At 59.6% G+C, this 21,986-nt stretch overlaps 1 protein-coding gene across 12 annotated transcripts in view; it reads right to left on the bottom strand.

Moving 5' to 3' along the window:
- TNS1 (tensin 1) overlaps positions 1–20,750 on the bottom strand; it is a 55,588-nt gene extending 34,838 nt beyond the window's left edge. For 6 of the 12 annotated variants that reach the window (XM_082285264.1, XM_082285269.1, XM_082285272.1 and 3 more), the window contains exons 1-15: positions 19,499–20,029; positions 11,747–11,785; positions 9,543–9,584; positions 6,738–6,787; positions 6,266–6,437; positions 5,876–5,926; positions 5,235–5,357; positions 4,869–4,933; positions 4,672–4,755; positions 4,441–4,553; positions 3,771–3,831; positions 2,325–2,400; positions 2,058–2,187; positions 1,619–1,684; positions 902–1,063 (exon numbers count right to left, since the gene is read on the bottom strand). In XM_082285264.1, the coding sequence (XP_082141390.1) occupies positions 902–1,063; positions 1,619–1,684; positions 2,058–2,187; positions 2,325–2,400; positions 3,771–3,831; positions 4,441–4,553; positions 4,672–4,755; positions 4,869–4,933; positions 5,235–5,357; positions 5,876–5,926; positions 6,266–6,437; positions 6,738–6,787; positions 9,543–9,584; positions 11,747–11,785; positions 19,499–19,525 (1,261 nt within the window). In that variant the 5' untranslated portion in view covers positions 19,526–20,029. Of the gene's footprint in view, positions 1–901; positions 1,064–1,618; positions 1,685–2,057; positions 2,188–2,324; positions 2,401–3,770; positions 3,832–4,440; positions 4,554–4,671; positions 4,756–4,868; positions 4,934–5,234; positions 5,358–5,875; positions 5,927–6,265; positions 6,438–6,737; positions 6,788–9,542; positions 9,585–11,746; positions 11,786–12,253; positions 12,354–19,498; positions 20,032–20,536 lie in introns of those variants that run through there. The other 6 variants (XM_082285268.1, XM_082285266.1, XM_082285267.1 and 3 more) reach the window with 6 other exon arrangements.
- Between the last annotated feature and the right edge of the window lie 1,236 nt (positions 20,751–21,986).

Genomic DNA, 21,986 nt, shown 5'->3' with positions numbered 1-21,986 from the left:
GCAGGAGGGGGCTGCCAGGCAGTCTTGCCAGCTTGAGGCTGGACCCACAGCTCCCCAGCTCCTACCACATAGCTGAGCCTGCACATCACGAGTTGCCTGTTTACTGCCCTGTGCCAAGGCAAGTGCCCGTGCCAGCTCCACAGAGCCGCCCCAGGTCCGGTTCCATGTGACCACCATAGCAGAGACACTCTCGCCCGCCCCAGGCACCCAGAGCCCCCACCCTCCTCTGCGAGCATGGCATCCACAGCTCCCACTCGAAGCCAGCCGGTGACCTTCAGGGACATCACGGACTGCAGCTGTCCCTGCTCCAGGGACGCCTCTCCAGATCTGGCCAGGAAAGTCCAGGCATCTGCTTGGCCACGGGTGGCCTTGCCTCCAGGACAGCGGCCCCCCACCTTTCGACATACAAGTCCTGCCTGTTCCTGCCAAGTGGGTGACAGCAGTCAACTTGCTGCAACAAAATGGGTGCTCAAGGGGCTTTTCCCAGCTCTGAGAGATGCAGCAGACTCTCCAAGGCCAGTATGACATCCTCACCCTCAGGGAAACTAAGGCACAGCTACATCCTGCTGTGCTTGCAGCATGAGGAAGTAGCTGGGATACCTAATGGTCCTGCAGACATGGGGTTTGGATTTCCAAAAGCCCTGGGTCATAAACTATGGCTGGACTCTGCTTGTGCAAACAGGGACTTTGACAGCAAAGTGCTGAAAAAAAGAGCCTAAGCTCCCTGGCACAGTGGCAGAAGGCAAAGTCCACAAGATCTTCCTCTCCCATCCCATGGCCACACTGCTCCCACCAGCTGCCACCTGTCCCCAGCTCTGCTGCCCACCAGTGTCCACTTTCCTGGGGTAGGGGGTATTTCCATGTGGACACTTTGGCCACTGACCACCTTGTGAGCCCTAACCTTTCTCCAGGTGCTTGCTGGGCAGGGGTGGCTCAGCCCAGGCCCCCTCTGCACTGTCCTCACGCTGGATGTTGAAGTTCTCGTAGGAGTCCCAGCGGATGAGTGGGTCGGACGTGTTGTAGTCCACAGAAACACTGGGCCCGTTCTCCAGGTGCTCCATGCCTGGAAAGAGGCAGGATGGTCAGACAGGATGACAATGGAACCAGCAAGGGTGGAATGAGGGAACAGGTGGAAAAAAGTGCATGCAAGGAAAATAGAACAGGAGCCATAGGACAAGGCAGGAGATTCCTGTAGGAAGGGCAGCATCAAGACATGGATGAGCACAGGATGTACACTGAGACTCACAAACAAGGTGTACAAGACTGCCTGGGGCTTTTGGGGTTGCCTAGAGACCGGCACACAGACTGACAGTGAGTGTGCATGGGTCTGGACTTTCTGAGCAAGGGAGTCCTTCATTGCCAAACATTCCTTCCATCTCTCCCGGGCCAGCAAGGGCTTTGGAGAGCAGCCTCCTGGGGAAGAGAGCAAGAGAGATAGGGCATCCATGGGTGCTCCTAGATCAGCCTTACTGCCTGGATGCCTCATCCCACCCTGGTGACAAAGGGACTGCAATGGGGCAGGTGGAGGTCACAAGGGAGGGAGCAGGGGATACAGGTGAGGAGAGGGAAAGGAGACAGCATCCAGCTCCGAATCCCCATGGCACTGAGCCAGCCATACCTTGGATCTTCTCAGGGCCATAGGAGAACACAAACTCCACCTTCCCATACTCGGGGAAGCGGTCATCTGGCAAGGAGAGAGCAGAATAAAGGGACTAACTCCATCCATACCTCCAGTAGTAGCCAGTCACCCCAAACACGCCTACAGACCAGCTTAAGGCTGGGAGCTGCTAGGGGATATCCCTGCATGGGGCAGTGCATCTTAGCCCCCAAAACAACCCTGAGGCAGCCCCTCTGTATCAGTAATGGTTTTGGACACGAAAGGGATGATGGTGCCACCACTTCCTGAGCAGCACCACACCCTGCAGACAGAGCAGGGGGTGCCCTGTTTCAGCACGGGTGGATCTGGGATGGGTGCCCAGATGTCCCCATGATGACACCAGAGTTACAGGGGCAGGAGGATGAGGGAGTTTGGAGCAGGAAAGTGCCAGGGCAGTTACCTCTGAAGGCCTCATCCAGGTCCTCCTTGCCAAAGACGACATCAAGATCATGCACAGCACACGTGTGGAACTGCACACGGAAAATCACGTCACGGGTAGGGCTGCGGAACTTTTTGTGGTAGCACTTCAGCTGCAGAGGGGAATGGGGATGGGCCATCAGAACAAGCCCCCAGACCCAGACAAGGGGAAATCTGGGGGTCCTGAGGCAAGGAGACCACCCAACCCCTGGCTGCTTGCTACACCAGGAGCTGAGCTGAGGATCCTTACCAAGATATCACCCTTGAGCAGCAAGCCAGGCTCAATGGTGATGCAGATGCCCGTCTGGCTGTCTCCTTGCACATTGCTGCAGAGAGGAATGGTGGAGGGATGTGAGCTGCGGTACAGAGCCCCCCAGGAATTCCTAGCACCACCTCAACCAGCCTTTCCACCCAAAACCAGCCAGGAAAAAGCACAGAGCTGGCCCTCCCTGTGACTGAGAGGGGTCCTGTCCACCACCTCAAGGGGCACCCATTCCCAGTGGAAGAAGGATGGGAAGAGGAAACTGAGGCACAGCTCAGCAAGGGTGCAAAAACTGCTGGGTGGGAGGGTTTGCCCAGGTTCCAAGTGCTGGGGCTGGGCAAACCCTCCACCATCCACCCCGGCTCCCACGGCTCAAGTGGAGCTTAGGACACAGAGGGGGAAATCTCAGGGAAGATTCTTCTCCCTGCCTCAGTTTCCCTGCGGAAGCCCTCCCTCCCAGAGCACGGCCGACAGGCTGCCGACGGGCGGTGGCGTCAGCAGCCAGGGACAAGGGAAGAAAGGAGTTGGATTTCACAGGCAAGATAAACCTGGAGTTTATTACAGGCATCCCATAAACAGTCTATTAAAAGCTGAAAGGCAAGGCTGGGATGGCAGTAAATCTCAGCTAACAGGGACCCATGGCTACATGGAAGTGAGATCCTGGTCCTGGGGGTTGAGATGGGAATAGCCCGGAGGTGAAGTGCTCTGGTCCCTCCAGGGAGACCAGGAGCCAGGGGTCCCACCCAGACTGGGATGTGGTGCTGGCAGAGTGTCTGGGAGGCTGGAGAAATCAACTCCTGCTTTGCCTTCGTCAGTGCCTGCTCCCAGGATCAGCATCAGAAAAAAAAAGTGGGGAGATTAAAACAGGGGGAAAATCTTTTTTGGGGGAGAAAAAAAAAAGGATATTAGCCCAGCTGGTCAGAGCATGGTGCTAATTACACCAAGGTTGTGGGTTCAATCCCCATACAGGCCATTTACTTAAGAGTTGGACTCAATGATCCTTCTGGGTCCCTTCCAACTAAGAATATTCTGTGATCTGTGAGGACTAATCCAGGCAGGAGGAGCAGTTCTTTGGGCAGAGAGAGAACTGCTGTCATCTCCCAGGGAGATGTCCCCATCCCTGTCCCGACTCCCTCCGGGGACACCCAGCCCCAGGCTCCGTGCAGCCCCAGGCTCCCTCTGCTGATACGTGGAGTCACTACAGCCCTCTCAGCAGAAGGGTCCAGTATGGCCCAGTACAGCCCAGCATGGCCAGTTACCACCTCCAAAAAAAAAAGGAAGCCCCTTTTTTTCAGTTCCCTGGACCTCAAACAGACTAAGCACAGAGCACAAGACCACACGGGACTTGTCCTTGACCCTCTCCATCTTCCCCCGCTTGCCACTCCCCCCCCCACGCTGGGCAGGAGGAAAGCCCCGTGGTGAGGAGATAGTTACTAGATCCCCGAGGTGTAGACGGGCTGCATGGCCTGGTAGATTTTCAGGAAGGGCCGACAACCTGGAAGACATCAAGGCGGGGAGAAAAGGCACACTGCTGTTAGCCGGCTGGGCGGAGAGGCCAGGGCAGGGATTAGTCACGGGGGAGAAATCCAAACAGGGAGGGAGCCAAGGCAAACAGCCACTCCCCGCCCCAGCCAGCCCGCACCGACTGAGAGAAACATCTGCAATGGGCAGAAAGGATGCTGTGCATGAGCTGAGAAAGGGCAAAGCCCTCACAGTTCGGGTCCTGTAGGACCTAGGGCAAGTGCTGGGCTGGGGATAGGGTGAGATGATGACCTGGGTGAGTTACCAGCACCAGACAGGGTACTGCATCCCAAACCCCAATCCCAGTCTGGTACCATCCTTCCAAAAGCTGTCAGAAAAGGTGTCATGTCACCTCACAGCTCAGGTTAGTGCCCAGCATTAGGAGGGCATCCCCTGAGGGCATCTCTGCCAGGAAAGAGTAGCACCCTGCTAATACAAGTGAACAGTCTCTGAAAGGGAAAGGGAAATTCAAATTGCCAAGGAAATGGCAGAAAATATCCCCCAAGGAGGACAAGCCTGGCCAGGCAGTGTGGGGTGGTGGTGTGGGAGGAAGCAGGCTGGGGAAGCAGCTGGGGGCACCTACCTCCTTTCGACTCAAAGTTGGGGATGCCGTGCATGATGACATGATGGAGGAAGAGGGGCTTGTTGTTCATCTTGATGCTGCCAGAGAGGAGCCCACTGAAGTAATGGATGTACCTGGAGGGTAGACAGGCAGCTCAGGGGCAGAACCCACAGAGGAACATCCACCTTGGACCCCTGCATCCAACCACCCTATGGGGAAAAAGCCAGCCTAGAAAGGCGTGCCAGCACCCACCTCTTCTGGGATGGCTGTCCCACCGGCACCACCTTGTCCTCGTAGAAGCGCTTCATGGCAAACCTGTCCAGAGCCTGGTCAGCACTGTGGGGATGAAAGGGCAGATGAGGTTGAAGGAAAGTATTGGCACCAGCACCACTGGGATGGAGGTCACCAGTGGGCCCCAGGGCCAACCCAAGACCTCACGTCTCTCTCACCTGGCTGAGATGTTGCTGTAGTGCATGTAGGCAGCGACTACCACCCCCAGCCGGCCACGGTTCCCCTGCAGACACACAGCAGAAGGGGTGTCACAGGGGCAGCAGGGCCTGTGAGCACCTGGGCACAGCCACCCCACACAGAGGCACACGCTGATCCCTATATGCACACGCCAGCCCACAGATGCCCCAGCCCTTATTAGACCCACACCAATCTACACATATGTGCTGACACCTACCCACACCCCAAGCCACAAACCACCACATTCCCTACATCTCTCAGCCTCTGAGGCTGCTCAGCCCGATCCCTGCAGCCCCACAGACCCCCAGTGCCTCCATCGCTGTGCCCCGGTGACGGGTCCTGCCCACCTTGTTGTGCAGCACCACCACGTTGTGTGTCGCCGCGTTGAGCCACGTGTCCATGGCTTTGCAAATGCTGCAGATCTTCTCCAGCGCAGGGGTGTGCATGTCAGGCCACCCAAAATCCAGCACCTGAACAGGGGGAACAGCCTGGGCTCACATCCACATGCACTCCCATGCAGAGTCCACAGCCTGCCAGTGTGCAAAGCCCAGGGCACGTATACAGGGTGGGCATTAACTGTGTTGCTCTGACGTGCACCTCCCAGCCCCAACCCTGCACCCCACTGCCCAGATCCCTGGCCCAGGGAGGCCATCGTGGTCCCAGATCTCAGGCCCCTCATCCCAGGTTACTTGAGTCAGCTTCTGAGGGCTCCCCCATTGTCACAGGGATGAGGACAATGCCTTAGGGAGGTCTCCAGGAGATTCCAAACAGTCCGTTTTCAGCTGAGAATGGGGGGCTGGGAGGGCAATGGGAGCCAGGCTGAGATACCACAAATACAGTGTGAAGTCTCAGTGCTTTTCTCAGGGTTTTTCCCAGCTGAGTAGAATAGGTTCCTCCCCCAGACATCCTGTAGCAGGGAGCAGGTCCTGCAGACAGGCCTGCCCTGAGGCCCCTGAGAAGCCCGCTGCTTCTCACAGCTGTGACCCACCTTGGGGTGAAGTTTGTTGACATCACGTCTCCGCTCAGAGAGGTTGAAAAGCTTTAGGGAAGACGAAAAACAGAGTGAGAGTACATCTTCCTCACCTCTTCCTCACCCCAAAGCCTTCCCAAATCCTGCTATGAGAGGCTTCCCTGGACACATTACCCTGGGTAACACCTTGCCACAGGGCAATACAATGACCAAAAACTCCCAGGGGGTCTGAAAGGCACTGGTGACCTTCAACGAGAAAATATTCCCCATAATGCAAAGACCCTCCCTCAACGGAGCCCAGATGGAGACAAAGGTGCAGCATCCATCCACCCTGCAAGCACCCATCCCCAGCGGCTGAGCACCCCAGCCCCTTCCCCAGCCTGACAGGGACCTGACTGTGCCCCTCACCACATAGTTGTTCCCATGCTTGGACTTGAGCATGTGGGCCACTTCACGGAGGTTGCTGGAGTAACTCTGCTCCTCGGCTGCACTGGGGTAGGAGACGGCGATGATCCGCTCCGTGATGTACACCAGGTCCAGCTCACAGCTGCTCTCCATGGCTGCAGTCAGGCTCATGCTCCTGGGCAAGGGACGGGACCACTGTCAAGACATGGCGCGGGGAGGGGACACAGGGACCCTTCCCCACCCTGCAAGACAGGCTGGCACACATGAGGACACAGCTGCCTGCAGCCTTTCCCCTGCTCCCAGTCCTCTTGGGGTGTCTTGGGGACCCAGGTTGGGAGTGGTGGGTCATAACCCCTGTGTCTTCTCCGCTGGGAGCATCTCCCAGGTGTAGCACCTCTGGAGAAGCAGGTGTTGGTGAGAGGGAGCTTCAAGCACAGCAAAGATGGTCATCAGAAGGGGAAACTGAGGCAGCTACCTGGATGTTTTGCAGCGTGACTGCCCACTCCTGGGGGATTTTGTGGCATCCTAAAGAACCAGAGAGGAAAAGCAAGTTACTGCCATGACCCAGCCACAGCCAGCACAGGGGTCCTGCTAGACCTGGGTGTGATGGTGCTGCCAAAGCATCCCACCCCCACCACACCACCACACTGCACTGAGTACTCTCACAACCCCAAAATATCGCTGTCTCCAAATCCCACCAAGCATCCCAGTGGCACAAGCAGCTTGAGACTGATCCCACAGGCAAAACCCAACTGTCACAACTCCAGTGCAGCTGGGACCAGCTGCCATGGGCACTGTGGGGCAGGTGCTTTGCCAAAGGGTCCCAGAGGACCTTTTGGGAAGATGCTGAGCTGGTAGACACAGTTTCAGGCATGTCATAAATCCCTCTTCTTCCCTCTCCGTCAGGCTGCAGGCACACACCTGATGGGACAGAGCTGCCTTGGCCCTGCCCAGAGCAGGGGCAGGTTTGCTGCCCAAGCAGCATCGAGGAGCCAGCCAGGCACGACAGTTTGCTTTGGCCCCAGCTCCACCGAGCCAAACGCCTGGAGGAAATGTTTGAGCTCTTGGAGCAGGAAACTTCTATTTATGCATGTTCTCCGGCCTCGAAAATTTCATCTGCAGCCGGCTTGCTCTGTGACTTTGTGACCTCAGCCGAAAAACAAAGCAGGGTTTCCAAAAAAAACCGCTGAGGAAAAACACACTTGCACCTCATTAGTTTTAGTATCTCCAGCTAATAAGCAGAAGTCATTTAAAGACTCATCTCACACAGGCAACATGCCTGGAAGGATCAGAAATAAGAGATGCATCCTGCAGCTGATTCCTGGGATGCCCCATTGGTCCCCAGAGCTGCAGGACTGCTGCCACTCTCCTCGGGGCTGCGGCATCCCACAGCCAGCACACCCAAGACAACGGGAGGAGGTAGGAGAGAGGTTTCCCCGACATCCTTTGCCTGCCACGTTCTGCCCACCCAGCACAGTCCCAGAGCTGCTCCCATGGACAGCCAGCGTCACCCTCCACCAGCCTTGCGTGCCCCTTTCAAGGTCAGGTTGCCCTGCAGAGCAGGAGTTGGGCTCAGCAGCCCTGGGGCCTGGGGACAATGTCTCCCCTCCCAGCCAAAGCCACTCCAGAAGGCAGCAGCTTTGCCTCAGTGCCCAGAGGTGCTTGGACAGTAGTGACAATTCCCCCTCCAGTTTTTCCTCCTGGTGTCCCAAACTGCCTGCTTACCCCAGAAACCCCCCAGCATTGCTGAGGGCAAATAAGGTGTTAAAATGCAGCAAAAAGAGAGGTAAAACCTCTCCTGGGAGAGCCAGGGTACATGGAACAAGCCTGAACCTGAATGTGGGCTCGTCCCTGCATCACCCACCAGTGATCAGGATGGATTCCCACCGTGGCTTGTGCAGTGCCCCAAACGTTCATAATGGAGATTTCTGGGGTCCCACACCCACACCCACTGGCCAGGGGAGCCCCATCAGTCCATATCACCCCATCCAGCTGCAACAACTTCCCAAAACCACTGCCTTTCCCAACAGAGAGATGACATGGGGAAACCAGGACTCACCCCCAGCTTCCGCATGGGTAAACTGAGGCACAGGAGGGCAAGCAAGCTGGGGATACCAGAGCCCCTCTCCCTCCCCATACCTGGATAGCAGTGAGCCCCTTGCTAATCCATTTCCACGCCATGGCGGGCCCACTCCTGGCACCCTCCAGACCCGGGCGAGAGGGTGCCCACAGCCAGGGCACTTGAGCTCCGCCTGCTCCCCAGGCTCTGCCCTGCTCCCCCCTTCCCAACTGCAGCCACGCCGCATCTCTGCCGCCAGCCCCTGCACGAGGAAGAGTCAGCCTGCGATCAGCTGATAGGAGCCAGCGCTCCTGTTATTAAACACTCCTGCCCGCCGCCACACTGGGAGAGACCTTGCAAACGTCCCCTGCGGAGAGAGACTCCAGCCAAGCCAGTACAACCCAGTCCAGCCCAAAACAGGACAGGCTGGTCCCAGTCACTTTGGGTTGAAGATCCCTCAGCCAACCCCATCAAGAATACACCTTTCAGTCCCAAGCTAGCTTGGCATGTCCCCAAGCTCCTGGCAGCATCCAAAACCTGCAGGTCCCTTCTGCTTGGAGAAGGTGATGAAAGGCATGAGAAAGGCTTCAGAAATACCAGGACACATCCTTGAAAGACAGCAAAGCCAGCAAAGGAGGTTTCTGACTGGATTTTTTCTAGCTAAGGATGCTCTTTCTCACGGTTGGAAACATCTCCTGGACAACCAAAGGGATGAGGCAAAGCCAGATCTCAGGTGAGGAAGGCTTTCATCCTCCTTCTCATGGGAACCATCATGCCTCCATCCCTCGGGTCCCAGCCCCAACATGCAGGGAGGCCGGCAAGCTGGCTGCAGGCGGGGGGGAAGCTGTCCGCGTTGACTTTGGCAGTGCATTTGTCTACACTGTCTTAGCAATTTCATGTCCACAGATTAAATAACAGATACCCAGCTCTGAGACAGGAAAGCCAGCTTTGCAGCAAAAGCCTTGGCCCCCAATATGCTCGGCTCCACCACCGCCTCTGCCACCAAACCTGGGCATCTCGCTTGGCCTTTGGCATGGCCATCATCACCTTGGCTGGCAGGGAGAGAGGACTTCAGGGTCCCAGGTACATTGGGAAACTACAGGAGCATTCCAGGCTGAGGGATTTTGGCTGCAGGGGGTGCTTGCAGCAATGGGACAGGTACAAGTGACCCCCCAGGAGGTCTTGAGGCAGAGATCAGCCTCTGTGACTGGTTGCACTTACCAGGACTTCTACCTGCTTGGTGATGCTCTCCCCCGGGGATGGCTGCAGGCAGGAGCAAGGAGAGGGTGAGAAAAAGGCAAGCAAGAGAGGAGAGATTGAGAGAGAGAAACACACAGAGCGGGGCCAGGGTCAAAAGCTCCCCCTGGCTATTTCTGGTGCTTCCTAGGAAACGCACCACAGTCCCATTTCCTTCCCTGCCTGCCAACATGTGTGCTCTTCCTGAAGGTCGGGAATCCCCCAAAACCCAGGTGCACAGCTGGAATACTCAGGTACCGAGGACGCTGCCATCCTGCCTCTCAGCCACCGCCGCTGGCACAGGGCCACCACTGCCAATGGGAAGCACTTGGCTGAACTCTGAGCCTGCTCCCTGATGGGCACCGGGTGCCCCCACATCCCTGGGATTCCAGATGGATCCTCCATGGTCAGACCCTACAGCTAGGAAGTAAGCAACAGGGCAAGCCCAGTGCAGTCCCACACCCAGCCTGGCCACTGGCCACCAGCAAGACCAGCTCCCCAAGATAAGCCTGATCCCACAGGGCCAGTGAAGGACCCCAGTGGGAGCAGAGCCAGGGTCTGAGATGCTCAAAACAGGGGAAAATTTGGCAACATGCCACTGGAGAGAGCTCTGAAAGGAGGCTGGGGACAGGAATTAACTTCCTGGGGTGGGGGAAAGTGTCTGGACCCCAAATATATGAAGCAGGAGACAGATACCTCTGTCTGGGAATGGTGGTTATGGTGCCTGGGGGTGGCACAGCAGAAATACCCAGATGGGTGGGTCCCCAGATGGGAGTCTTGGGACCAGGAGGATGGAGGTCACCTCCAAAACCGGGCTGTTCTACTCTTGACAGCAGGGCCAGAGCAGACATTTCCATCCACCAGACAGGGCAAACCCCTTTCGATTTCCTCCCAAAGCCACAGTAACGGTCCCAGCTCGAAGCCAACATATTTTTGCTGTTGATAAGTGCCCAAGGAGGTTGGCAGGGATGGGGGGTGCGGGCAGAGATTAAACCGGGGGCAGATAACCACCGTGGGGCCCCAAGGCAGGGAGCATGCTCCACTCCTACCCCATGCCCTCGCTCACTTGGGCTATTGCACTGCCCTCATGAGCTTGCAGGTGAGACCTACATCCCCTACACTCACTTTCCAGGTGAGACCCCTGCCCAGCTATGGGGTGCCCAGCCCAGGGCCCTGTGTGAGGCACAGATATTGCGGCACTGCCAGGCTGCCGAGCCCCAGCTGAAATCGTGCCAGGGCCTCCTCTCCCCGGCGCCTGCCCCAGCAAGCCTTGGCACACGTCTGGAGCAAATAGGAAGGGCTGCCACACTGGCCCCAGGCTATGCCAGTCTCCCCACTGCCCGTGCCTGCTCCGCCTGCTGCCACGGGCATGGCTAGGCTGGGGACTGGGCAGGGGAGCTGCTCGGCTGGCCGGACACTGCCTGGTAGGCACCATCATGTCATGCTTCCCAAACCTCTTGCTGGGCATGGCCTGGCTCCAGGTGACATCCCAGTGCCCCGTTACCCCCAGAGCCCAGTTATGGCCTGGAGCAGTGTGACAAAGGACTGTGGCTGTCTACCCAGTACCCCCACACCCACCCTCCCCAGGACAGGGTGAACGGAGATGATGCATCCAGCTGTTCTCCTGGTGTCCAGAGAGGACAGGGTGGGAACGGCCGTTCGACGCCATGGCCCCAGCAGATCATTAAAGACTCCCAGGAGAGACAATAGTAAAGGGTGACAATAACAAGAGCTGCAAATGTACGGCCTTGGGCGCCCGAGCCAAAGGCACATCTGGTACAGTCATCTCCGGGTGTGTAAGAAACCGCCCCAGATCTGGCCAGGGAGAGAAGGCCCTCTGCGCCAGGGGACCCCGGAGCCCTGGATGGTCACGTCCTATCTGCCTGTCCCTCTCTGCAACCCTGCAAGCCCCTCTTCCCTGAAAGCTCCAGCTGCAGGAGTCCCATGATAGCTGGGCTGCTCCAACCTGTGCTGCTCACCTGTGGAATGCCCTTCAGCCAGCAATGGTGGGGGGCACAGCACCAAAATGGGGGTGCCCTTACCCCCAGCTCAGGACCCCTGTGGCTTTGAGGGTGGAAGACACATCCTGAAGCCCCAGGACAGAGAAAGCCCCCTACCCAGAGCAGGATGCTTTAGCATCCCCAGAGCCCTGGCTGTCACCTAGGATTCACAGTGGAGGTGTCACTTACCAGCTCATAGTTGACAGTGGGGGAGCAGGGGGTCACAGCCTGCAAGGAAGCAGAAAAGAGCCAGGATTAGTCCCTGAAGACCACTGTCCAATATACAGCATGGGAAGAGGTTGGAATGCAGCATTCACCCCCACAGGGAAAACGGCACCCACCCAAGCAAGTGACAGGGGCACTGCTGCCACCCCCGGCAGGGGCACTCCTCCCACCCCAGGCAGGAGCATAGGCAGCGTTCCAAGGTCAAGGCTGGCTTCCTGGGAATGGGAGCAGGCTCAGGGCCATGGCAGCTGTGCCATTCGTCCTTGGCCAGGGAGCCAGGACAGCCCCAGCCCCAGCCCCAGCCCGGGTGGGCACGGCGGGCACAGCACAGCGCGGCGCAGGGCGGACGCCTGATGCCAAGAGCAGCTCCTGGAACAAACCCCAGCCCAGCCTCGTGAGCTGCTGCAGCCGCCAGCTGAACAGCCCAGCTATTGTTACCTTAATTACCAGCGGCAATTACTGACAATTAACCTTGGGTTTTGTGTGCACCCCAGTCCGTCGGGAAGCAGCAGCATGCCAGGGTGGGAGAGGCAGCGCCTCGCCGGTGCTGGGACAGCAGGCACAGGCGCTCCAGCCCTGTGTTGGCCCAGAGATGCCAACAGTAGTGGGAGGGTGTGATTCGGCGCTTTGTCCTCTACAAACCCCACCAGGAGCAGTGACCCCAGTCAGCCATTCCCTGCCCCATCCCAGGATGGAGCCAAGACGGCAAACACCACTCAGGGGCTGGTCCTCTACCGTGGCAGCATTGGGACCCACTGCACCCCACTCTGCCTCTCCTGCCCCGGGCCATAGAAAGAAGGATTTGCCCCAAGCACCCCACTTGGAGCACCCATATCCCATCCCACGCTGGTCCCAGAGGGTGATGCCCAGCGCCTGCTCCCCTCCCTGGCTGCTAGCCTGCTCCCATCCCGTCTCGCTGTTTTCTTCAGGGGTTCCTCCTCCTCCCGCTCCCTTCCCCTGCGCATTATTATTATGATTTTATTCTAATGCAGAAACGCTTCCATAAAAGGCCCCTTTCCCTGCCCCGCGGCGCTGGCCCCACGCCAGCCTCCCTGGAATGTTCTCCGGCAGCGAGCCGCTGCTGCGGACGGAGCCGACGAGGGCTGTGCTGTACCCTGCACCGTGCCCCGCACACTGCCGTGCTCTTCCCCTGGGGATGCTCAACAAGCGCCCCTGACCCCCGTCCAGCCCCAGCTACAGGGCCAGAGATGGGGGCAGATGCGCAGCTCCCCCACCATGGGACACACTGGTCCCACAGCGAGGTAGAGTCCATGCCCAGCCCTCCTCTGCTGTCGGCATGAGGAAGTTTGCAGGCTACAAATGCACCTCTGGCTGGAAAAGGGAAAAAACTGGGGTGCCTGTGGTTGTATTTCCCTGCCCCTGAGGATTCTCTGATGTCTATTATGGGCTTGTGCTCACCCGACACCACTCTTCCCATCCACAGGAGACAGCAACCCAGGCTGTATGGCACTCTCGCATCCCAGAAAGGCAGTTTTACAAGGACTGCAGGAACGTAAAGCTGTTTCCAGCTTCCATCCCTCTCTCAAGTTTGGCTCAAACATGCCCTCAGATCAAGAGTAAGAAGGAAGACCCTGCCCATTCCCTTCCCTCCCTAGGGAAGACCAATTCCTGACCTAGAATTGGTCTCTCGCCCCACGGGACCCATGAGAGTATCACTCCATACAGGACTGCAGCGACCCCCAGAAGAGCCACCATCTCTGTCCTCAGGGATCCCTGCATCCCTCGGTGCAGGGAGGGGTGGGACAGGCAGGGGGACCCGCACAGCCCTGGTCCAGGCTTCGCTTTGCCGTGGCAGACACAGCGGCCTTTCTTCTCCCCCTCACCGGTGTTTGCATTCCTGCCGGCTGGCCCCCGCCGCCGACCCCGCCGCCCAGCAGCCCTGCCCAGGAATGCGAGGAACGAGGCGCAGCAGGGCTGCCGCCCACCCCACCAGCCCCCCATGGCCCCCCACCCACCCACTCGGCCCCCCAGGTCGCAGCCCCATCCATCCCAGCAGTCACATCCCACGAGCTGCTGCCTTGAGCCCCGAGTTTTGCCAAGCAGAAAAATCAGTTTCCCAGCAAACGAGGCCCCGTGGCCACGAGTGATAGGACTCTCTGATGTCTCATAAAGGGTTGGGCACACCCTGCAGCCTTCCGCTGGAAAGCAATGATCGGCTCCCTCGCTCATCACCAGCTGTCACTATACCTAGAGAAACTCGATACCCTTGACACTACCAAGCCCAGAAATAAACACCTGGCTGGCAAAACCCTGACAGTCCCAGGCCACATCGCCACAACGCAGAGTAGCTCATGAGATCCCTCTTCCACCTAACCCTTCCAGCTGCAGCTCAGGGACTGACCTCTGCACCACAGATCCTGACAGGACTTCGGCACCATTTCACAAGAACTGAGAGAGGCTGGAGGAATGCAGACATCCACCTCGTACCCAGGGATAAGACACCTCAGAGACTTCTCCATGCTGCAACCACTGCTCACACCTCCCTCCCTCAGCACCTCCTTCCTCTCCCTCCTCCTCCCTCAGTAAAACAGCCCTTACAACTGTGAAGGTGCCCAGGGCCGCTGCCAGGTGCTGCTCCAGCGGGCCATCCCTGTGGGCTGTAGCCCCAACCTGCAAGATGCCAGCAGGGCTGGGGGAAAACAAACCTCCATGGAGGGGCCCTGCGATTCAGGAACGGGCTGGATCAGAGCAGTACTGGGCGTGCTGGGGTCTCCCCAGCTGGGCTGCTGGAGCTGGGCAAGCACTGGCCCACAGCCCACAGCATGGCCCGTCCAGCTGCCGGTGGGTGATCCAGGCCCATCTCTGACGCATATCCCTTCCTTTGGGTGGCGGTTTTTGTTTTTCCCTTCCCCAGGAGCTCTGATAAACATTCCGGAGCCGGACGATATCCGGGCTGGTGCTGACCCTTACTATGCCAGGAGCAGATGCAGCACCAGCCAGCCTAGCCCTCACACAGACCCAGCACACCAGAGATGCTTCCCATGGCCAGGCACTGAGATGCCGGCAAGCCAGCCCAGCTGGTGTGGTTGGAGCTGGAGACATGCTGTCAAAAAGGACACTCTGACATCCCAGACCCTTTCAAAGCAAGGCAGCATCAGGCAGACCTTCATGGCCCCACTACTCAGAAAGGATGTGGACCCCAAGAGAGAGAAGCAAGGGACCCTATTCCCTGCGGTCTGGAAATGCAGTTGTCAAAGAGAAATGTGACTCAGTGGCCACATTGGCGTCCCACAGGACAATGCTAGGGCAGCATAAACGCCAGCTCAGCCCATGTGAGTCCCACATCACCCCATGAGGGACCACTTCCTCCCAAGCAAGTTCATCTCAGCTTTGTGCCACCTATATCCCAGCTGGGCTGCAAATCACTTCCCCATGCACCCCATGATTCTCTGCTCACCCCAAGATCCTGCCTCAAGCAAAGGGAGTCCCAGGAACAGCCACAGGCCACAGCAACTTCCCCAGCCATCCTCAGAGCCCTTCCCCTACTCACCAGTCCCTCCAGACCAGCCACAGCCAAGCTGTGCCAAGCCCTCTCTCAGCCACAGTGTGGGGCCAAATGTGAGCTGCCATCGGGCACTTCACAGCAGAAGACACTTTTAGGGGATGGGTCGGGACCACCAAATTAGGGATGCTGGGGAAGGTTTTTCCCTCTCCAGCACCCCTGCCCTCCCATTCCTAATGTGACCAGCTGCAGCATCCCTCTCCCCTGCCTGGCATAAGGGACTATGGGGTCTGTGCTCTGGTCAGCCCCCTGCCCTGCACAGGGGTCAGGTACCCTCTGCCCACACCACGTGCTGGCTACTCCTGCCCTCACATATTTTGCAGCTCTGGCAAAACTCCTGTTTATGCAACATGTCCCCGGCGGGAGGACGGCATGTTTCCATGCACACCCGCTCCCCCCCGCCCCAGCTCCACCCTGCCCAGCACAACCCCAGTGTGCGAGGCACAGGGCAGCCACACAGAGCCCCAGACTGCCAGCATGGGGGTCCCTGGGAGGGGGCAGCACCCCGTGCACCACACAGCTCCTCTCTGCCCCCACCAGTACCCCGGGGTGCTGCTTTTGGGACTTCTCCCATCGGGTGGGAGTAACTGTCAGATGCGCCAAAGGGCAGGGGAGCGGCTTGGCCAGCAGCTCAGGGTGAGTCAGACTGGGCTGATGCTGGGGCATGGAGGTCTCACCGCTCCCAGGCTTCCCTCCAAACATCCCCAGCCCACCCTGCAGCTGGGTCAGGGACTGTCACTGTGCCATCCCCTCCATGCCTGGATGCCTGAACAGCACCCATGCCAGGGCAGAGGCCACCAAGTCTGCCCCACCCCTGCATTTGCCAAGAGATGCCGGTGGCACCAGGGAGGGTACCACAGGGCATCCAGGGATGTCCCCCACGCTAGGACAAGCGCTATCTCCTCTGTCTCTCCCTTGGTATGTTGATGAGGAGCCGCCCTGTGGCCCATCCCCGCCAGGAAGGCGGCAGCAGGACCAGGACAGAGGTTACCCGGTACACACAGCCCTGCAAATCAGGGATGAAATGCCACAGGGGACACGAGTCATTCCACCTCAGAGTGGCCATGGGGGTCACCACTGGTACTCCAAGACACCCTGGGACACACGGCACACTGGGAGGGTGATGGTCCCCAGCAGCCCATGGCTGGCCTGGCCGGCAGCCCTGGCACAGGGATACAGGACAGGACAGGAAAAACAATGTACAAAGAAGCTTCAAGGGGTTGCAATGGAGGCAGCTGCACCAAAATAGCCCTGGTTTCAACCCAAATAAGGGCAGGTCCCGGCTCCGGGGCGGTTTGAGCAATCAGCCTCAGTGCTGCCAAGTGCAGATGAGGGGAAGGGAGAGAAGGTAGCATCCCTGACCCTGTTTGGGGGGAGAAGGGTGTTTTTGGGGGTCAGAAGGGGGACAGAGATGCCTCCACATGACCAGGACAGGGACTGTCCCTAGTTTGCTTGCAGGCGCTGGCTCGGCACAGGGCCGGCCACAGGCAGGGATGTGCTGTGCTCCAGTGCCTAAAAAGGCAACATCTGGAGGCAGCAGGTCTGGATCCAGCCCCACGGGCCAGCACGTGCCTGCCTGGCTCTGGCCCCACAGCCCCAGCCCTGCCCTGCCCTGCTCTGCTCTGCTGCCAGCACCACACACGTGTGCTGCCACCCCACTGTGGGGACACCCCTAAGCCCAGTCCCATGGGGATCCCACAACCAGCCTAAAGGAGAGCATGGGGTCACTGCCCCCCTCTGCACCAGCCTTCCCCAAGAAAAAGCACCAGGACCCCCCCACCCCCTCACCAACTCCCCAGAGTCAAACCAGACACCAGGATTGGCCAGGGAGCAGCTCCCGCACTGGGAATAGGCCGGGAACAGAGTCACACCAGGACTGGCTGGGACAGACTCTGCTGCAGGGGGTTCCACCACGACTGCTCCATGAACAGGTTCTTACACTGGATTGGTCAATGCATGATTCTTACATGGGATTGGGCAGCAACTGGATTCTCATGTGGGGTTGGTCTGTGCATGGATTCTCACCTGAGATTAGTAAATGCATGGACTCTCACACAGGATTGGCCAGCACATGTGTTCTGACATGGGATTAATCACTCCACAGACTGTCCCAGAGGACTGGTCAATCCATGGATTCGGACAGGTGATTGGTCAGAGCACTGATTCTCATGCAGGATTGGTCAGAGCAGTGATTCCCACACAGGATTGGCCAGCACATGGATTCTCACATGGGACTGATCAACAAATGGATTCTGGCATGGGACTGGCTGGAGCACGGGCACTTCTGTGGGACTGGTCAGCACACCAGCCTGTGAGCAGTCTGCACCCCACCCTGAGCCCAGTGCAATGGATCCTTCCCACAGATCCCCTCTGGTGGAGCATCAGGCAAACCCCTTTCTGTGCACTCAGATCCCGCTGCATGCTTTGGGCTGCCTCCCAGCATCAGGGGCAGCTGACAGTGCCCATGGGTCTGTGACCCACCTCAAGGGGTGGTTAAGGTGACAAAATAAGCCCTGGCTGCCCCAAGGGGTCTTAGCTCCCCGGTACTGAGCCCAGGGGCTCTACTTGTGAGGGAAAGGCCCAAGGCAGATGGAGACTGGAGTCAGTGCTGTGTCCTCACCCTGCAGGATAGAGCTGAAAACTCTGCAGTGAAACTGAAATGCTGAGCAGCACCTCCAAAAGTGGTGTCCCCCCATCTGCCGTTTTGAGGAGATGAGGGAATAGGAGGGAAAAGTGGAGACAAAGATACTCCCCCCCAACCAGGAGCTGTGCTGTAGGACTGCTCTTCTCTCTTGTGTCCCAAAACCCATCAGGGAAGCTCCAATGCTAACCAGGGACTGCTGGCACTGTGTCTGGATACCCTGGAGATACCCTGCACAAGGCCAGGGACCAGACAGTAGCAAAGCAGGAAGAAGGGTGGCCAAGGGCAGAGGCAAATGGACCCCCCAACTCGGGACCCCAAAAGGGGGGTCAGGGAGCACAGCTCCAAGGCCCAGCACCCTGCCCGGGGCCAGCAGGATCATTAACAAAGTGGCTTCATTAGAGAGGGTGAGAGCTGGAGGCTCGTTTTCTATCGATCCACTTTCCCTGGGGGTGGTTTCAGACTCCAGACAGGACACACGTTGTCTTCCCAGTGCCAACGCGCTGTAGGGACAAGAGGTGCCTGCTTGGTTGCCCCTGAGAACCCCCAGACTCAAGTGCCATGAGCACGCAGGGGGCGCAGCCACTGCCACCCCACTGTCCCTGCCAGCTGTCCCCCAGCACACACACTGGGGTCACCGGTCCTGCACCAAGGCTGACGCCAGCGCCGAGCGGGCTCAGGCGCCCGGGAACGGAGCACTTCTCGTTTTTTCCTTGTTTTCCCCCTAAACCCAAGCGGGCTGATGCCTCCCTCGCTCGGCCGTTTCCTCTCCCAGAAGCACAGCCCAAAAACATCTGCGCCGGGACCTGCCCTGACGGAGTTAACCCTCTGCGGGCCCAGCGGCGCCGAGGGGCCGGGGATCCCTGTCCGGGGGGGCGGCGGGGGGGGCTGGCACCCGCCGGGGCTGCCTCGCCACTCATTAACCCGGAGTTTAACCATTGACGGTGCCGCCGGGGAGGGGGGGTTAACCCGTGGGCTGCCAGGGTGTCCCGGCCCAGGGGCAGCCCCTCACCGTGTCCCCCCCGCGGCGGTGACAGGCGGCCGGCATCGCCCCCCGGCTGCGGGGCGGGAGCGGGGTGCCGGGGGCGGACCCCGCTTTCCCGCGCAGTCCTCGCTCCACGGGGACGTGTCCCTACGCACTTCGGAGAGGGGGGGGACGCAAACCGCAGCGCCTGTGTGTCCCGCTCCGGGGCACCCCGAGAGTCACCGGCCCTGGCGAGGCGGCGAGAGGGGCACGGGGGGCACGGCCCCCGGAGCCGCTCACAGGTCCCAGCCGGCAGCAAACCGGCCCTCACCCCCTGCCCAAGTCGTCCTCCCTGCGAGCACCGCATCGCCCTCTTCGAGCCCCCCCGCACCCCGAGATCCCCTCTGGCGACCGACAACTGCGGGACCCCCCCCAACACGGGGGGGCAGCACCCCCATCCACGCACCACCCCATCACCGCTCGGATATCACGCGTGGCCCCCGCCCCCTGGAGAGATGACACCCCCTCCAGCACCCCCCCAGTCCCGGGGGGCCTGGAGACCCCTGTGCCCTCACCGCCCGCCCGTACCTGGTTCATGACGCTCCCGAAATCCATCCGGGGTCTCGCCTGCCTACATCCGAGAGGGACGGCACCGCAGCCTCACCTGGCCCGGGGGGCGCGGGGGGCGGCCGGAGGGGCCGCGGGGGGCAGGCGGGAGCCCGGCGTCGCCCGGGCGGGCAGGCGTGAAGGCAGACTGCAGGCAGAGCCCCCCTCCCTCCCCGGGCCAAGCCTGGAGAAGGAAGGAAGGAAGGAGGGAGGGAGGAGGGAGGGGAGGGAAGGAGGGGGAGAGCCGAAGGGTTTCGCTCCCCACAAGCGGGACCCCGGCGATGGAGGGGCGCAGGGAGGTCCCGCCGGCTCCCCGCTCCCCTCCGCACCCCCGGGGCGGCCGGGGGCTGAGGACCCCGGGGGCGCCGGCCCCGGCCCTGGGGAGGAGTGGGGTCCCGGGCGACTTTTTCCACCGCTCCCCTCCCTTCCCTCGCTTCTTCTCCCTCTTTCTTCTCTTCCCTCTCCCCAGCTGCACGGCGCGCTCCAAGTCCGGCCCCGCTCCGCTCCCCTCGCCTCCCCCAAAAACGCCCTTAAAGGCAACCAGGAGCCTGACTCGAGCAGCTGGCCCGGGGGTAGGGGTGCCGGCAGGTGGGCAGACCCCCCCCCAAAAAAAAAATGACCCCCCACCACACCTCCACCACCTCCCCCTTCAAAACTCCTCGCACCCGGTGCCGAGGGGCCGCGGCGGGCGGCGGGGTGCAGCGGGGTCGGGGCCTTATCGCCCCGCGTGACGCCACCGGCGTCCCTGTGCCCTTGGCGGGGGGGTGGCAGGGACCGGTGTGTGGGGCCCTGCTTGGGGCCTGCCTGGCACCCCCTGGCACAACTTGGTGCCCCCCTGCCATATGCGGGACCAAGTGCCCGAATAATGGTCCTTGGGTGTCCCACACCCCCAGTGTTGGGGAGGATGTGAACATTTATCAGCCCGCCTCTCAACTAAAAATCAAAGCCAAAATGCTGGAAAAGCCCCGTCTGTCCCTCAGCATGTGAAGTCATGCCAGTCCCCCTTTGCCTGTCCCAAACCTGGAGTGTGCCCAGCATCCCCCTGGCCTTCCTCCTGCCTCCCTTCCTCCTCTTTCCTCCTCCTCCTCGGGGGGCTGCATGTCGATGGATGGAGCCCTGGTCTCCCTGGCTGCCCCTGGGGCAATCCAGCCCCAGCCCTGCTGTACAAGCAAGTGCTCAGTGCCAGGAGACCCCACAGCAAAGAGGGGAAGCCCACCAGCAGCGGCCCAGAGAGTGGCGAGCTGGCCAGGGAGGCGGCAAGCCAGGCACCCGGCCCAGTGCTGTTGACATTTTCTCACCCAACGCCTCCCCGTTCCTGTTTGCATTTCCGTCCTGAAGCCGTGGGCTCAGCCAAAAGGCTGGAACTGGCTCTGCTGGAGCGGTACAGGACCCCAACACCCTTCCTATGTCACCACTGCCTCAAAAGTCACCAGGGAAGGGTCTCTGGTAAGGGGTTCTCCCTTTGCCCTCCTCCAAGTCCCCCTAGGGAACACCACTCCTGTGAGTACACTCCAGTTCCAGGAGATCTTTCCCAGCCCCTCCATGCCTCAGTTTCCACAGCAACCCAACAGTGCCATGGCATGGGAGCACCAAAAGGCACTGTAGACCCTTCCTGCTGCCACAGACAAAGCGCCAGAGCCAAACGTCTCTGGAGGGCATCTCCTCACTCCTGTCCCAAGCAAGCACCAGCCAGCCCCTCTGCCCTCCCCAGCACCCAACAGCACAGGGTCAGATCCCAACAGCCACCACTCTAGGGACAAAACCCCATGGCCAGGATCCATTGACACCCCTAAACAAGTCCCACCATCACCACAGCCCACAAAAACCAGTCATCCCAAAAACATGGGAGTGCTGCAACAAGGATGGAGGGGCAAGGAACATCCTGCACCAGCAGAGAACAGCGTGGACCCCAGCTCAGCTCCAGCACGGACCCCTGCACAGGCCCCAGAACCCAAACTCCTCGGAAGGAGGACACAGGATGGCTCCCAGGCCCTGGGAAACAGCAGAGGAAGAGCTGAAGCCAGATGGGAAAGTATCAGCAACTGAATGGGATGAGTGGGTGAGTGAAGGGCACTGAAAGCATGTCCCTGTCCTGGTCCCCGGGGCAGTGACAGGAACTGTCCCCTGGGAACATGACATGTCCCTTTCACAGGACACAGCCAGAGAAGTCCTGACAACATCCTTGAACTACAGCCACCAAAGTATCTCCCGGAGCCATAGGGTCAAAGTGCCAATGGGAGCAAGTCCAGCGGTCTGCAAAGTGGCTCCAGTGACTCCCAGCCCCCCCAAACCACCCCTCACATGAAACAGCTCCTCTCTGACCCTAAACAAACACCCTTGAGCATCATTACTCCAGATGTCAGTGGAAGAAAGGAGACCTGGGGACCAGGCACCCAGGTGTGGTTCATCTCCAGAGATGAAAGCACACAGGAGATAAGCCCCAGTGCAGGGTCTGTAGAGCCCCTCTTGA

The sequence above is a fragment of the Coloeus monedula genome (assembly GCF_965178545.1).
Source record: "Coloeus monedula genome assembly, chromosome: 7".
Classification (NCBI taxonomy): Eukaryota; Metazoa; Chordata; class Aves; order Passeriformes; family Corvidae; genus Coloeus; species Coloeus monedula.
The sequence above is the reverse complement of the archived record's forward strand: the minus strand, read 5'-3'. Positions and strand labels throughout refer to the sequence as shown.